This window comes from Pseudopodoces humilis, chromosome 8 (assembly GCF_049639895.1).
Source record: "Pseudopodoces humilis isolate 2021_Gansu_Grassland_sample_001 chromosome 8, ASM4963989v1, whole genome shotgun sequence".
Classification (NCBI taxonomy): Eukaryota; Metazoa; Chordata; class Aves; order Passeriformes; family Paridae; genus Pseudopodoces; species Pseudopodoces humilis.
Window position 1 is genome coordinate 36,458,609 of NC_142207.1, and position 14,451 is coordinate 36,473,059.

Below are 14,451 nucleotides of genomic sequence, written 5' to 3' on the forward strand. Positions count from 1 at the left end.
GGAAAAGGACTGGGATCTGAGTTCTGAAATGCCCAGTGATGGGTCCTCACCTTATAATCCTTTATAAAACCCTTTCTAGGTGGCAGTCTGTGAGTGGTGGTGTGACACAAAGCAAATCAAAGATTGGTGTGTCCCATCCCAGGAGGAAATCCCACATTACAGACCCTACAAGGAGCCTCTAATCCCTGTAGAGGACACATGTGATGGAGAGTCAGCCCAAGCTGGTTTTCCAGCCTGGCACACAGGGTGACATTCCCCAAACACATAACTCAGGGGTTAAATAACTGGGAGGGCTCCACCTTTAAAAGAGGATGTGCCCTAGGACTGAATTCCCAGAGGATAATTAACACAGCTGCAGCTCTTCAGCAGAGAGGTGGGGAGAAGGGAACCCTTGAATTTTTACTTAAGCTGAGAGCTTTTTCTTTATTATTATTCTTATAATTGATGGGAAAAGAGGGAAAAAAAGGAAAATAGTGCTGGTATAACTGGAAAGAGTTTGAGGAGGGGTTTATTGAATTATTTACATCTGACAAAGATGGGCCCCTATAAACTAAGGGTAGCACAGGACCTTTCCATATTATATAGAGCTGTTAAAGGGAAATGCTTAAATATCATCTAATTTCCAATAAAACCTGGACAAAATCAATGCAGCCTCGGGACAAGTTTATATTTCACAGCTTTTAAAGAAGGCTGAGCAGCAGCAGCAACATCTGCCAAAGTATTTTTTGGGGGGGGTTAAAGGCATGACCCCCTCCCCAGGCACAGGGACATGTGTGTTGGCAGGGGCTCATCCCACAGCCCGACCCAGCCACATAACTGGGCAGTGCTGTCACATGGAGAGCTGCAAATATAAATGTGGGGACATGTGGGGCTCTTTGCAGGGTGGCACCTGGCTCCCAGAGAGGCACTGAACCTTACTCCTCACTTTGCCTGGACAGGGAGAGTGATCCAGGGGGGATGAGTGACCACCACCCAGGAGAGCCACCCTCACATTGCTCCAAGGTAGGTTTGGGGCAGTGGTGGCTTGTCCTGTAGCGTGGTGGCATTGCCACCCCACCTGCCCACCCCTCAGTCCTGCTGCCATCACAGGGACCCTGTCTGAGTTATTTTGGGGGGGCTAGGAAGGGTTTAAATCAGCCACTCTGGAGGAGGCAGTGCTGCAGGCTCCTGCACCGCACTGGAAATTTCCCTGGAAAAATAATAATGATAATAATGCTGTTCCCTGCTGCCAGAGGGCAGCTGTAAATCAGGGTGGTGGTGCCAGGAGCTCTGCACGCCTGCACATCTGGATGTTTTAACAGCGCCTGGCGGGTTTTTGGAACCAGGAGATCTCCCCAGAGTGAGGACTGAGTTATGTGGCAGCTGAACTTGGGGGACAAGCTGTCTCTAAACCTTTTTGCTGCTGCGTGTTGTGCTCCTGCCTGTGCCAGGAGTGAGTTTTCCCGGTAATGGGAAGCTGGAGCAGGCAATTTAAGCTGTTATTAATAGACACTTGATCTGAGGAAGGGAAATGCTTAATGTTTTGTTCAATGAGGTGTGCTCTGCAAACAGTCGGGCACCGGGAGAAGGTGAAGATGCTCCCCTCGCGTTGGAGATTGATGAGGGTGAGGCTACAAGTGCTCACTCTCACCGCTTTCTGGGGCTCTGGTCTGTGCAGGGGCATCCCTGCTGAAGTAAGGACACAGCGGGATGATCCTAGGTTTAATTTTTGCAGGATCCCTCAGATCCTAAGGAATCACAAGGCTGTGATGATGGGTGATGTGCCCAAGGCCCTGCAGCACAGCAGTGGTAGAGAGGCTTGTGGGGTTCCCTCCACCACCCAAACTTGCTGCCTGAAGGCAACAAGTGCTTTACAAGCAGTTGAAGCACCCTCATTGTCTTTCTAAACCCCACCAGGGGGGTTCTCCCCCTGCTCCTGGCCAGCCCCAGGATGTTTCACAGTTGTCCTGGCACCTCTCTGCAGTAAATCCCACCTGCCTGTGCAGCCACATTCCCCTTAAGTCCACATCACTTCATCCCGACATCACTCTCCACTCCTGGGTGGTAACAGCACTTGACTTGGCTGGCAGGAGCTCAGACTTCAGGGTTTTGTGTGCCAAGGGGACCTTTTCTTTCTACTCTCCCTGTCCCAGGCTATTCTTAACCCCCTTCCTCAGCCATGAGTTAATCCTCGAGGGTTTATATGCAAATAGGTGCTGATTGAGAAGGGTCACGTCTCAAGGGCAATTCAGTGCCAGACACACACCCCCCCACTAACAAAATCAGCCCAGCTCTGACCCAGAAGGTCTGGACTCCCTGCTAAATTTACCCAGGGAGGTAATCCCTGCCTGGGGAAGGTGATCCCTTTGGCGTGAGCAAGGACATGTGAAGGCAGGATTCCTCCACATCACCACAAAAATATTACAGGGTTGCTAATGGGAGGAGAGGAAAAGCAAGCCAGGGCTCCAGGAACGTGACCCAGGACAAGTTCCTGAGGTAAATGATCCCTGTCTGTGCCGCTCCCTGGATCTCCAAACCTTCTCCTGTGCTGGCTGAAGGACTCCAGGGGATAATGAGGGTGTTTTTCATACCAGAACAGTGCTTGGAGGAGGTGGTTCCGTTAGTACCAGAGGGGAAAATGGGCACAGAAGGGCTGGGTGGGAGCAGAACAGCAACAAGTGAACAAGCAGAGAGAAAAACGAGGGGGTTTGGAGGCTCCAAACCAACGGAGAGGTTGTGGACAGCCAGGTGGGAATGCCAGCCCTGAGACAAAGGGGAAAAGAAGGAGAAAACAGTGAAGACTACCTAGGATGGCCTCGAATTAACTCCCAATGCTGCTTGCCATGGATAGGGACCTTAAGGGTGGTCCTTCACCAAGAGCCCCTTAGCTCAGCAAACCCCATCCTGCATGGACACAGCCTGGAGTTTTTGGGGCTCCATGCCCTTCCCATGGTCTGCAGGGCCAGAGGTGAATGTCACCACAGCCATGCTGAGGACACACACAGAGGAACCTCTGGTGGCTCTGGCAGCATGGTCCAGGGATGCTCAGGATCCCCAGGAAGGTCCCAAAATTTTCTCCCAGCCTCAGGTTGACTCCACACCAGCAGGAACCACGCAGCATCCCAGTTCTGGTTTAACATCCCAAAATCTGCTTTGACCAGGTTTATTCCCCCAGGAGGTGGATGGGAAGGGGAGGCTTTGTCACCCAGAGCCTCCAAGTCACGAGGTGCCAATCTCTATTCTCGTCCCCACCATGGATTTCTCCGGTGACCTTGAGGAAAGGCGCCTCAGGGAAGTGGGAACAGGGAGAGCTCTGCTGGCATCCAATGTCAGCAGTGTCTGGGTGCTTTCTCTCTCCTATACAAGGCACTGTTGGGGAGAGCAGCTTCCCCTGCCAAAGCCCCAGAAGGACTTGGACCTCGCTGCTCTGTGCAGGGACATCCCAACATTCCAGGCTGGGCCAGTAACACAGAGCCCAGATTTTTCCAGAGAGCAGCCACAAGACTGGAATCTCGTAGGAAGGAGCACCTTCATAAAAAAAAGAAAATAGAGGAAAACCTCCCAGAGCTCAGAGGACACAAATAAGGTTATTGGGAATGGATAACAACAGCAGCTGACTAAATTTCTTTTTGCTTTTCTTTTTTTTTTAAATTTCCTAAACACTAGGCACCATTTTCCTCCCAGCCTAAACACACCTGTCCCAAACTGGAGCCTCCAAATAATCCAGCAATTTAATCCAAGAGGTGCTGCTGCAGCACAGCCTGGTGACTGCCTGACCCTCATTGTACCTCCATGCCCATCTAAACCCCTCTGGAATTATAAATACTCCACAATAGAGCCTGGACTGGATTATAATTAGACAATGAGCCAAGAGGATGGAAACAATGAACTATAAAAGCCTGGCTATCCCCCCAGTCAGGATCTGCACACCAGGAAGCACTGGAATGAGCGAGTCACCGGGAGCTGTGACGGGAAAGCTGAGGATTTCCTCCAAATTGGACCCGGAGCATCCCTTAGCACCTCGTGCTCCCATCTCCAGGTTTTACACAGCCCTGGTCACGGGAGACCTGAGGAGCCTCCAGGTCCTGACTGAGCGATACCACCTAGATGTCAACCTGGTCTTTGAGATCAGTAAAAACGAGCTGGAGTGGCAGGTGAAAAGCCAAGCCTCTTATGGACTCTCAGGTACTTTTCCTTTAAAGGCCAAGCCAGGAAAATGAAATAAATGGGTATCTACTAACCCTAAACAGGAGAGGTGAAGTGGATTTAGGTGCCTTAAGTGTTCCCAAGGTGTCTGGTTAGTCCATAGTTCTGGCCATTAATATTCATCACTTTTAATATTCTCTTCTGCATGTACTAACCCAGTGGAGGTGTAAAAATCTGTGCATCCACATGATTTCTTCAGGCTGGGATTCTGTAGCTTGGGAATGCTTTCAGGAGGGCTCACAGCCCAAATTCCTCATGGTCCTCCTGTCTGGGAGGGAAAAGATGCCCCTCAGGATGGTGGTACCTCCTGAGGTGATGCTCCCCATGGTCCCAGGTGCTCATGGAGCACCATGCCCAGGAGATGGTCCAGGAGTTCCTGGAGCTGCTGGGAAACGCAATTCCTCGCTCTGGCTGATCCCAAACCCAGCACATCCCAAGCCCAGCCTTCCATCACCCACCCAACACGCTCCCACCTGGCTTGGGTGCCTTCACTCCCACCAAAGATAGCTTTTCCTTTCCTGAGGAATTCATGAGCTGCCTTTTAGCTCCTGCCACCCACTTACCCACAGGACTGGTGGCCAGCGGGGCATTGGCTCGCCCTCCTGATTCCACACGAAATCCTGCTCCTGGACGAGCACACACCGAGGGAGTTTCGTTTCCCCTCTTGCCAACTGTGGCCCACCAGAGAGAAGATGGGAAAAGCAGCGTCTGGAGCTGGTTCAGGCACCGGGCTGGTGGGCAGGGGTTGGCAATCCAGGGGCTGATCCCGTTCCTGTGTCCCACAGGGCTGTGGGCGCTGGAGGAGAAGCGGGAGCTGAGCACCCCGCTGTGCCTCGCCACCCGCCACGGGCACCCCGACTGCCTGCGCCACCTCCTGCGCCACGGGGCCGACCCCAACCTGGCCCCTGGGGGACGGGGACCCCTGCACGAGGCCTGCCAGGGGGGACACAGCCACTGCCTGGAGCTGCTGCTGGAGTACAGGGCCGACCCCAACCTGCGGAGCGACGAGGGCACGGCCCCGCTGCACCTCTGCACCAGCCGGGGCTCCCTGCGGTGAGGAGAGGAGCCCCATCAGCATCCCACTGCTGGGCTGCCCCTGGAAGTGCCCAGGGTCGGGTTGGATGGGGTTTGGAGCAACCTTGAGATAGTGGGGGGTGTCCCTGCCCACAGCAGAGGGTGGAAGGAGATGGGCTTTGAGGTTCCTCCCAACCCAAAGCACTCTGGGATTCCGTGATACCCTCACTGTGCATCCCCTGTGGGAAGAGCCCAGGAGTTTTGCCTGTGGGAAGCGAAAAAGATGCCATGATCCATGGCAAGGCTTCCCACACACTCCCACACCTCCCAGCTGCCACAGCAGACAAAAGAAAAAAAAAAAAAGGGCATTTTAGTGCCAGGCACATTGCACATCCTAAGTCTTCTTCCCATGGGCAGGATGAACCCAGCCTCTGTTTTTCCTTCCTCCTCTTTCCTGACTAATTCTCCTAAAATCTGCATCCCCAATCCAGCACATTTCCCCCAGGAGATGCTCAGGATGGGTTTATGGGATGTGCAGCAGTGCTCCCACACCCTCACCCCACACAAGCCACGTATGGATTCACCTCGGTTCATAGTCAGGGCTGAGGCTCATCCGTGTGCATCCACATCTCCCCCTGGATCACCGTCACACAGATGAGCACAAAAAATGCCTGGAAAAACACAGAAAAATATGTTTCCATAGGACTTTAGGTGCCTGGATTGTTAGACACACAGAATCAAGATATTTTCTTTTTTTTTTTTTTTTTTTTTTTATAAAGAGCTCAGCCACTTGATATTATCCTGATAAAACTGCTTAAGGCTGTAGTGAATTCCATCACCTCCCAGCTTCCCTGAAAAGCCAGCCTGGCTTCAATCCAGGCAGGCAAGATTAACTGGAAGTTGGTGGTGAAAGCAAGGTTATATCATGGACCACGACACAGGGAGAGAGTTCTGGAGAAGGGAAGCAGCCAGAGAAGGAAAGACTTGATCCCAGTTCATAAATAAGAGTCTCTGCAAGATGTCCAGAAATCAAACATTAATCAACTTCTGGTCCAGCCAAAAATCTAGGGATAAATCCAATGCATCCTTGGTGCCATGAGGGCTGAAAGGAGTGGGATGGGAAAGGGAGGATGCTACAAGCAACTCTATGATTAACAAGAGCTGGCTTTAATTTCTTCACCTGAGCTCCCTTTACACCTTAAACTTCATCCTCCAGCCCCATCCTAAACCCCCAGTGATTTCCTGATTTTAGGCTTCTCCCCCTGAAGAGGTGGGGAGACCAAACCAACCCGGGGCATGCAGAGGATCTCCTGGACCACAGAGGTCCGGGTGGCCCGGTTTTGCTTCCAAGCTTGGAAAAAATTAGGATTTTTTGTATGTATCTATTAAAAACCAGAGCTGTTCCCACTGATTTGCATGTCCCATTCCCTTGGAAGGCAGAGGGGGATGGCAGGTGAGCCAGCACAGCCACCAAGGGGATCAGACAGTCCCAACGTGGCAACAGCTGAGTTGTAAGCCCTGGAATATTGGGGCTTTATAATGGAAATGCTGAGAGCCCCTTAACTACGGCTCCTGGCGCTACGGGGGCTTCTACAATAACTAAGCCAACTCCCTTGAAAGATCAAAAATTAATAGACATTTCAGACAGGGTTTGAGGTTTCGACCACTGCTTTTTCAATCGCAAAGACTTTGCTAAAGTTAGAGACTGAGGAGGTCAAGCTTTGGGCAACACAAACATTTCCTCTTTGATTAGGGGGAGACTACTTTACCTCGCCTCCTTTTTTTTTATTTTATTATTTTTTTCGTTGAGTAGTAGATTTTAGGTCATCCTTAATTTTTTAGTGACAACAAAGAGCAGGTCATTGACCTACATAGAGAGCTATTTTATTTTTCTCCCTCTCGATAACAATGGCCAGAACACCTATGTGCCAGGTTCTTCTGTATTCCCATATACTCGGCAATTCACCATGGGGGCAGGACTTAAAACCTTTGAGCCTCTCAGTGACTGGGATAAAAAAAAATTATCTGGGCTTCCTTCCAGCCATTTGAGCTTCAGAATCCATGAGATTTCAACAAAAAGGATATCAGAGCTTTAATCTAGGAGCTTTTTGAAGAGGTGGAAAAAAAAAAGTTCCAGTAAAGTTCAGTCTTACCTTCTTCACTTTAGGAGCTGTTCATGCCAACGTCGGCCTATTTAGTAGAGTTCCTCTCCTTGACCTCTTTTTTACAGCCGAGATAATTAACATGGTGGGGTAAGATGAGTCTCTAAATTCACTGCACTCTCTCCCTGGCGCTCTCCCTTTTCCCTCTTAAAGCTGGGGATGATTAAAGGAGCCTGCCTTTATTGGCACCCCGAAAAAAAATAAAATAAAAATAATTGAGGGGGAGAGGAAGAGCCTCGGCGGCGGCAGGGAGGAGCGAGCAGGCGTGGGGCGGTGGGAAGGCGCCTGGCAGGGATGCAGGACGCGGCTCCTGCCTCCCATCATGGGAGGAAGGGATGCTGAACATCTGTAGAGTCCTCCTGCAGGTCTCCCCGAGCATCCCAGGCTTCCCTCGTGATCAGGGAGAGCCTGCCTGGAGAGGAATTTCCCTTCTCCAGCCTTGCTCAGGAGGGCTCTGTGAAGCCAAGGGATGGGACAAGAAGATGTCACCCCCGCTTCCACGCAACTCAGCTGAGCAATTCCCTTCTCCAAGCCTTCCCTCCACCCTGGGAGCATGGAAGCAGAGTTATCCACCTCCTCCAAGCCCCCCTAGAGCTGAGAGATGGGGGATAAAAGGTGGGATGAGTCAATGCAGGAGCTCAGGCAGCATCCAAGGGGCTCCAAGCAAGCACCAGGGCTGCCAGGGACAGGGTGGGAGGGATGAGCAAGGAACAGGAGCTGAGCAAGAAGAAAGGTGCCTAAAAAGGCACCATGGTCAAAACAAGGCTCCCAAGTGGTTGGGAGATGGATCTGGGCCCAGTGGAGCCAGCCCCAAGCACCCTCCAGCTATTCCAGCCTGGGCACTCTGCCCCCGTGGCTGTGGGAAATGAGCAGCACTGCAAGGCAAAAAGAAAAGCCCAGGGATTTGAAAAGGCAGCATTTAGCATCATCTAGTGCTAGACCTCATCCTCTGCTCTGTTTAGCCTTGCTAAACACAACACTCAGAGCATTTGGAGCCATTGTTTTGGGAAGCTGGGGAAGAGCAGCTCCTTAATGGGTCCTGAGCGAGAAATAAAGAGCCCAAAAGCAGCCCAAGGCCTGGCCCTGCTCTCTGAGACGTGACAAAATGAGGGCTTTCACAGATAAACCTCGCTCCAACCCCGGGGACGGGAGGAAAAAGCAAACAGGAGGTTTTTCCTTAAGGAAACTGGGGCCCGAGTGGGATTTTGGGATGGGAATTTTCCTGCAGCCTCCGCTGCCCCAATCTCCTGCTCCTCCTGCTGGTTGTTCATCGCATCCCATTTCTAATAAATCCCACTTTCCCAGCCTGGGTATTTTTCACCCCAGCCAGTGGGAGCCATCCTGGCATAAGGAGGGCAGTGGGCACACCTTCCCCTGACTCTCTGATGAGTGAAGAACTAACAAAAAAGTCAATCCCAAATAATTTTCACCCATTCCATTTGATCCAGGAGGGCAGGGCAGAGTGAAGGTGGAGCATTAGCACCACTCACCCCAAATTTCCTTTACCCTAAGAAGTGACAGCAAGGAGACATCACCCACCACCTGCAAATGGGTTGGAAATGGCTTGGAAGTGAGTTAAATTAGTCAAAATTAGGTGCCAGGCTGGATGGAAAACAAACTTATTTGTTTTGCCACGGAATTTCTGCTGAGATAAACAGAAAGCTGAACTCAGAATACTCTTTTGGTATTCCCAGAAGCTTGGAGAGGAGCCCTTTATAAAGCAGCAAGCCATCACTGGGCCTTATTTAATTGGATTTTAGTCTAATCTGGTGGCAACAACCAGGGTGTGGATGAAAATACAGGAAGCCAGAAATGCTGCTGAAAGTCTTGGAGCTCGTGAATTCATGAACAGAGATTTCAAAGGTTAACGAGAGCATCTACCCAAAACCTGCTGATGCCCAGATACCCAAAAAAGGAGTCAAATGCTCCTCCCAGGCTCCCACCTTTTCCCTTGACTGGAAGAGACCATCCCTTATCCATAACTCCTTGCCAACATTCCCTCTGTGCCAAGGGAGGAGTATCAAGGGGGAAAATTCAGTATAAATCTGCTTGGCTCTCTTCCAGCAAGTGAGCCTTTGAACTTGGTAACCAAAAATGTGATGAAGCCTCTGGGAAGGATGGCATTTCCACAGGAGAATATTTGGGATGTCTAGATCAAGAGGAACTGAGCTCCCAGGGTTGAATTCTCTGTAAAGTGAAAACCCCACATCAGGGCGAGGATGCTGGGCTGGATGCAGCTCCCGGCTTTGCTGAGGAATAATCCCTCTGTGCTGCCTGTGCAGGTGGAAATCTTCAGCCTGGGCACTCTCACCCAAACCAGGGCAATGTTTGTGCCCAAAGTCTCTGGGCACAGCTGCCCCCTTGCCTAGGAATGCTTTAAGCATGATCTACCCCCAAAAAAGAAGAAAAACAGAACAAAAGGGGATTTTTCTCACAGGCTAGGCTGTTGCATTTTTGCAGCCAAGTCAGCAATATTTTTTTTGCCCCATTTTTTCCCTGCAGAACCATCCCTTGGTTTGCCCTGAATATGTTATTTTAGGGTGCCAGAGCTACCTGTGACATCAGGATTAAACTAATCCAGAGAGATCCCAAGAGAATAATTATAACCAGGGCTACAAATTCTCTGCTGACAAGGATGGACAAGATGAAAAAAAGAGACTGAGTGTCTGAGTGATGCCCTCCAACAGCGGCCAGCAAACCCCAAAAAAGCCTCAGGGAGACAAAACATTCCTCAAGAAAGGGATTCAGCATCCTAGAGCAAAAAAGGAAATTGGAAAGTAAGGACCTGAGGATTTTGGGAATGGCACAACCCCACCCCAAGCAGAGCATTGTCAGCCCAGGACAGTGGTGGATGCCTCTGGTGAGGGCTGGCACCTCTGGGACCATTACATCTTCCCAGGCTGCAGGAAAAGATCCTGCAGGGTTTTTTTTCCTGGCAAACTCAGGCTTGAGATGCATGGGAAAAGCAGCCCAGCCAAGGACAGTGAAAATCTCATCCCACCTCACAGCAAATCCATGGGGAGGTGATGAGGCAGGCCCACAAAAAGTCAAGCACAACATTATTATTATTATTATTATTATTATTATTATTATTATTATTATTATTATTATTATTATTATTATTATTATTATTATTATTATTATTTTATCTTTTTTTTAATTATTGATATTTTTCCCACATATGTTAGCCTTCCCCTGGGCCAGGAAAAACAAGCAATGTCTTGGTGCTGTCCTTCCTCCCTGAGGTTTCTTCTCTTCCCCATCCCTGCTGCTGGAAGGATTGGGCTGGGACTTCTCTGTGCTGCTTCTGTGTCAGCCCAGACCCTGAGCCAGGGCTGCAGTGACACCTGAGCTGGAAGAAAAGTGATTAGAGGAAAATTGGAGAGGCAGGGGTGAGTTAAAGGTTGGTGCTCCTCCTTTGGACTCCATGATCCTCATGGGTCCCTCCCAGCTCGGGATATTCCATGAAAACACAATCCTTTAGTGAGCACAACTCAGGTGTTGGGGTCCCTCAAAGGAAAATCCATTTTTATATCCAAGCAAGTGGGCCTAGGATGGTCAAAGTGTTCAGGAATGGTCAGGGATGGTCAAGAATGGTCTGGGACAGTCCAGGTGGTCAAGGATGGTCTGGGACACTCAAGGAGGGTCAAGGATGGTCAAGGATGGTTGAGAATGGTCAAGATATTCAGGGATGGTCAAGGATGTCAAGATGGCTAAGGACAGTCCAGGACGGCCAAGGATGACCATCCATGAATGGTGCTGGTCAAGGGGCAGAGGGAGATATTGCCCAAACCACCATTGCCCTCACTGTGGAGGGCACCAGGACACAGCACCACCCGGCCCAGCCTCTGCTGCTCCCTCCCCAAATCCCTGAGTGCCACAACCCCAGCTCCAGCCTCACACCCCACCCCGCACCACCTCCCACCCCATCACCCCTCGTGTGCCCACACCACCCCTAAAGCCTCGTCCTGGAGGTTCATCCCCCCTTCCTGCAGGTGTGCCAGGCTCCTGCTGAGACACGGGGCCGCCGTGGAGCTGCCGAGCGAGGCCACGGGGGACACGGCCCTGCACGTGGCCGCCAGGCACGGCCTCTGCGACCACGCCCGCCTCTACCTGCGACGCCGGGCGCGCGTCGACGCCCGCAACGCACTGGAGGAGACGGCCCTGGGCATCCTCTGCGGGCGGGCCCCGGGCGCGGGCGACGATTCCCTGCAGCTTTTCCAGCTGCTGGATGCCCACGGCGCCGACGTGGACGCCCGGGACGAGAGCTGGAGGAGCCCCTTGCACCGGGCGTGTGGCGCGGCCAACGCCGAGCTGGTGCGGCTCCTGCTGCGGCGCGGGGCCGACGCCAACGCCGCCGACTACGACGGGGTGTCCCCGCTGGGCTGGGCCCTGCAGGGCGCTGCCTCCCACAGGGATCTGCGTCCACACCTCACCGTCCAGCTGCTGCTCAACCACGGCTCCCAGAAGATATGGCCCCCTGCCTTCGTCAAGGTACCGGCCCCAAAACGGCGCCCGGGGATCCTCTCGCACCGCGGTGGTTGGGAGCTTGGGGAAATGTAAAGGTGGTGGGGTGGGAGAATTTGGGAGAGCTTCACAGTCTGGGCAGGGAGAGGGGACTGTGGGGTTGGGAGTGATGGAAGTGAAGGCCCAGCAGAAGGGCAGGATGGAGCCAGCATGGCTCAGAGGGGTTTTTCCCTGCCAAGGTGATGCCTTGAGGAGGCTGACCTGGAACAGAGGCTGGACAGAGTTAAGAATCAAGCAGGTATTTATTGAAAGGCCTTAAAGGACACACCTTGGGCAGTGCAAGAGCCTGGCCAGGGCTACACCCAAGATGGACCCAAAATGGTCACAAAATCGATGACAGGTCATGAGGTCTCACATTTTTATAAGTTTTGGTCCATCTGTATATCAGGATTTATTGCTTCAGATTATGAAGTCTCGTCCTTCTTGTTTTCTCTCTTCAGTCCACCCTTGTTTATGCTTTTGGGCCTGGAACTTGTAACACTTCTCCTTGGTATTGAGCTAGAAAAGGAATTGTTTTGTCTACCTGCTCTGTGAAGAGAGCTCACCAACACTTAATATGAAGCTCAAAACTACACATGTAGGCAGTGCAGAATCTGAAAAATATGAAAGCTAAAACTTAAGGCATCACAGGGAATATCAGAGACAGGCTTGGTGCACGAGCTGCCTCGTGGCTCTGCGTTCCATTGATTTTACATCAAACCATAAAGAAAATATTATCCTGCCTTGTCAGGCACAAGCCAAAAATGTAAATAAGGAGCGTGGGCTGCATCCAGAGGAAGAAGTGCCTCAGCAGGGTGGGACTTCCCACTGCTCCACAGATGGAGCAAGAGCTCCAAAAGGTGCCAGACAAACCCTATTCCTGCCTGATCCTGACACGGAGCTGTTCCAGCCTGGAGCGTGGTGGGGTGGGACAAACCCTGGCTGCAGCAGGTGGATGTTTACCCCCTCTGTCTGAGCCCTCACACCGTCCCTGCACAGGTGCTGAAATCCTGCGCTGCTGTGCCAGAGGTCATCGAAGTCCTCTTCAATTCCTACTCCCAAATCCCAGTCTCCCAGGAGTGGGCCGAGGCCGTGCCACAGGAGGTGTTCCAGGTGAGGCAGCGCGGCTTGGCAGGGCTGGCTGAGACCCAAGGAGGAGATTTTCCCCACAGAACAAGGGTTCATTTTATGTTCCCACAGAACAAGGATTCCTTTTATTTTCCCCACAGAACAGGGGTTTATTTTCCCCCACCCAGACTTCACTTGGATGGAGAAAAAACAAGGAATATTCCCCTAGAGCAGCACCACCCTCCAGGTTCAGCTCCTCCATCCTCAGACCCCACATCCCTGCCCCAATCTGCCATAGAATCCACTCTCAGCCTCTGGGAGTGACCCTGGAGCCAGAGCACTTCCCAGCAGGAGCCCACAGCCCTCGTTTTAGTTGGGAAGAGCTCATCCTCAGACATGCAACATTTCCAGCTATGCCTCTCTGGGATGATTTGGGATGGCTGCTGGCCCCACAGGTTGTGAGGGATGGCTGGAATACAAATAAAGCCTTCAGCTTTTTCTAGGGAATGGAAGAAAATATTTCCCCCCCCCACCCAAATGCAGGAAAGGCTGAGGCTGCACAGCCCAATCTTGCTTTGTTTCTCTGCCTCAGGAGCAGGGTCTCTTCTATGTCTGTGGGATGCTCCACAAGGAGCTGCAGTTCCCCACAGGAGAATTCCAGAATTCCACACCCACCCTTTCCCTGCAGAGCAGTGTCAGTGCCCGGATGCCTCACCCACCTGGGCTTCTTCCCTGCTTCCCTTAGCTCTTCATCCCTAAACACCTCCAGCTCCTCTGGCAGTCGGGAAAAGACCCAGCCCAGGTGGGTGATGCTGCCCTTGCCCCTCTCTCTGCAGCAGCACCAGCCTTTCTACGAGTCCATTCTCGGGCTGGCGGGCACAGCTCGCTGCCTGCAGCACTTGTGCCGCTCCGCCATCCGCGCAAATTTTGGGAGCAGGTGCCATTCCCTCATCCCTCTGCTGCCCCTGCCCAAGGCTCTCCGTGACTTCCTCCTGCTGGAGCCCCAAGGAGTCGTGCTGTGAGATCCAGGTGCAAATTCCAGCCCTTCCATGGAGCGCGGGAGCATCCGTTTCTGTCAGGGGAGCCGCTGTCCGTGATGGATGGCTGCTGTCCAGGGATTTACAGCAGGACTAAAATGTGCTTTCGGCTGGAAATTTGGATAGATTTTCTTTTTTTTATTCTTTTTTTTAATTTTTCCCCCCTCCTTCCTTCTAATTGTGCTTGCAATAGATTATAAAGAGTAATAAAATGATTGGTGGCTGATAGGAATAATGCTCTTTTCCAAGGATCCCTGCAAAGCAGCGGGGGCTCCTCAGGTGTGCCAAGGGCAGGTGACTCAAAGCAGCCCAGGGGAGCCCCAAATCCCCTGGGATAAATCTCACCTGGCAGTGGCACAAGCAGAGGAAGCCCTGCTTGGAAGCCCTCAACAGCATGCAAAATCCACTGGCATTGATAGACACCCTAAAATAGATTTAAAGATAGATTTAGATTCAAAAGATAAATATTTAAAATTAAA

General features: G+C 51.7%; 1 protein-coding gene across 1 annotated transcript; it reads left to right on the forward strand.

Moving 5' to 3' along the window:
- The first annotated feature begins 313 nt into the window (after nt 1-313).
- On the forward strand, nt 314-14,073 carry ASB18 (ankyrin repeat and SOCS box containing 18). The gene is made up of 7 exons (XM_005532761.3): nt 314-373; nt 882-1,002; nt 3,646-4,164; nt 4,971-5,238; nt 11,357-11,855; nt 12,867-12,980; nt 13,772-14,073. Exons 3-7 carry the CDS (start codon nt 3,855-3,857, stop codon nt 13,955-13,957), a joined length of 1,377 nt encoding a protein of 458 aa, XP_005532818.3. The 5' UTR covers nt 314-373; nt 882-1,002; nt 3,646-3,854; the 3' UTR covers nt 13,958-14,073.
- Nucleotides 14,074-14,451: the final 378 nt, after the last annotated feature.

Coding starts and splice junctions, on each gene's coding strand:
- ASB18 (XM_005532761.3), top strand. CDS start 3,855: ATGGAAACAATGAACTATAAAAGCCTGGCTATCCCCCCAGTCAGGATC. Junction 4,165..4,970: donor AGCCTCTTATGGACTCTCAG/GTACTTTTCCTT, acceptor TGTGTCCCACAG/GGCTGTGGGCGCTGGAGGAG. Junction 5,239..11,356: donor ACCAGCCGGGGCTCCCTGCG/GTGAGGAGAGGA, acceptor CCCTTCCTGCAG/GTGTGCCAGGCTCCTGCTGA.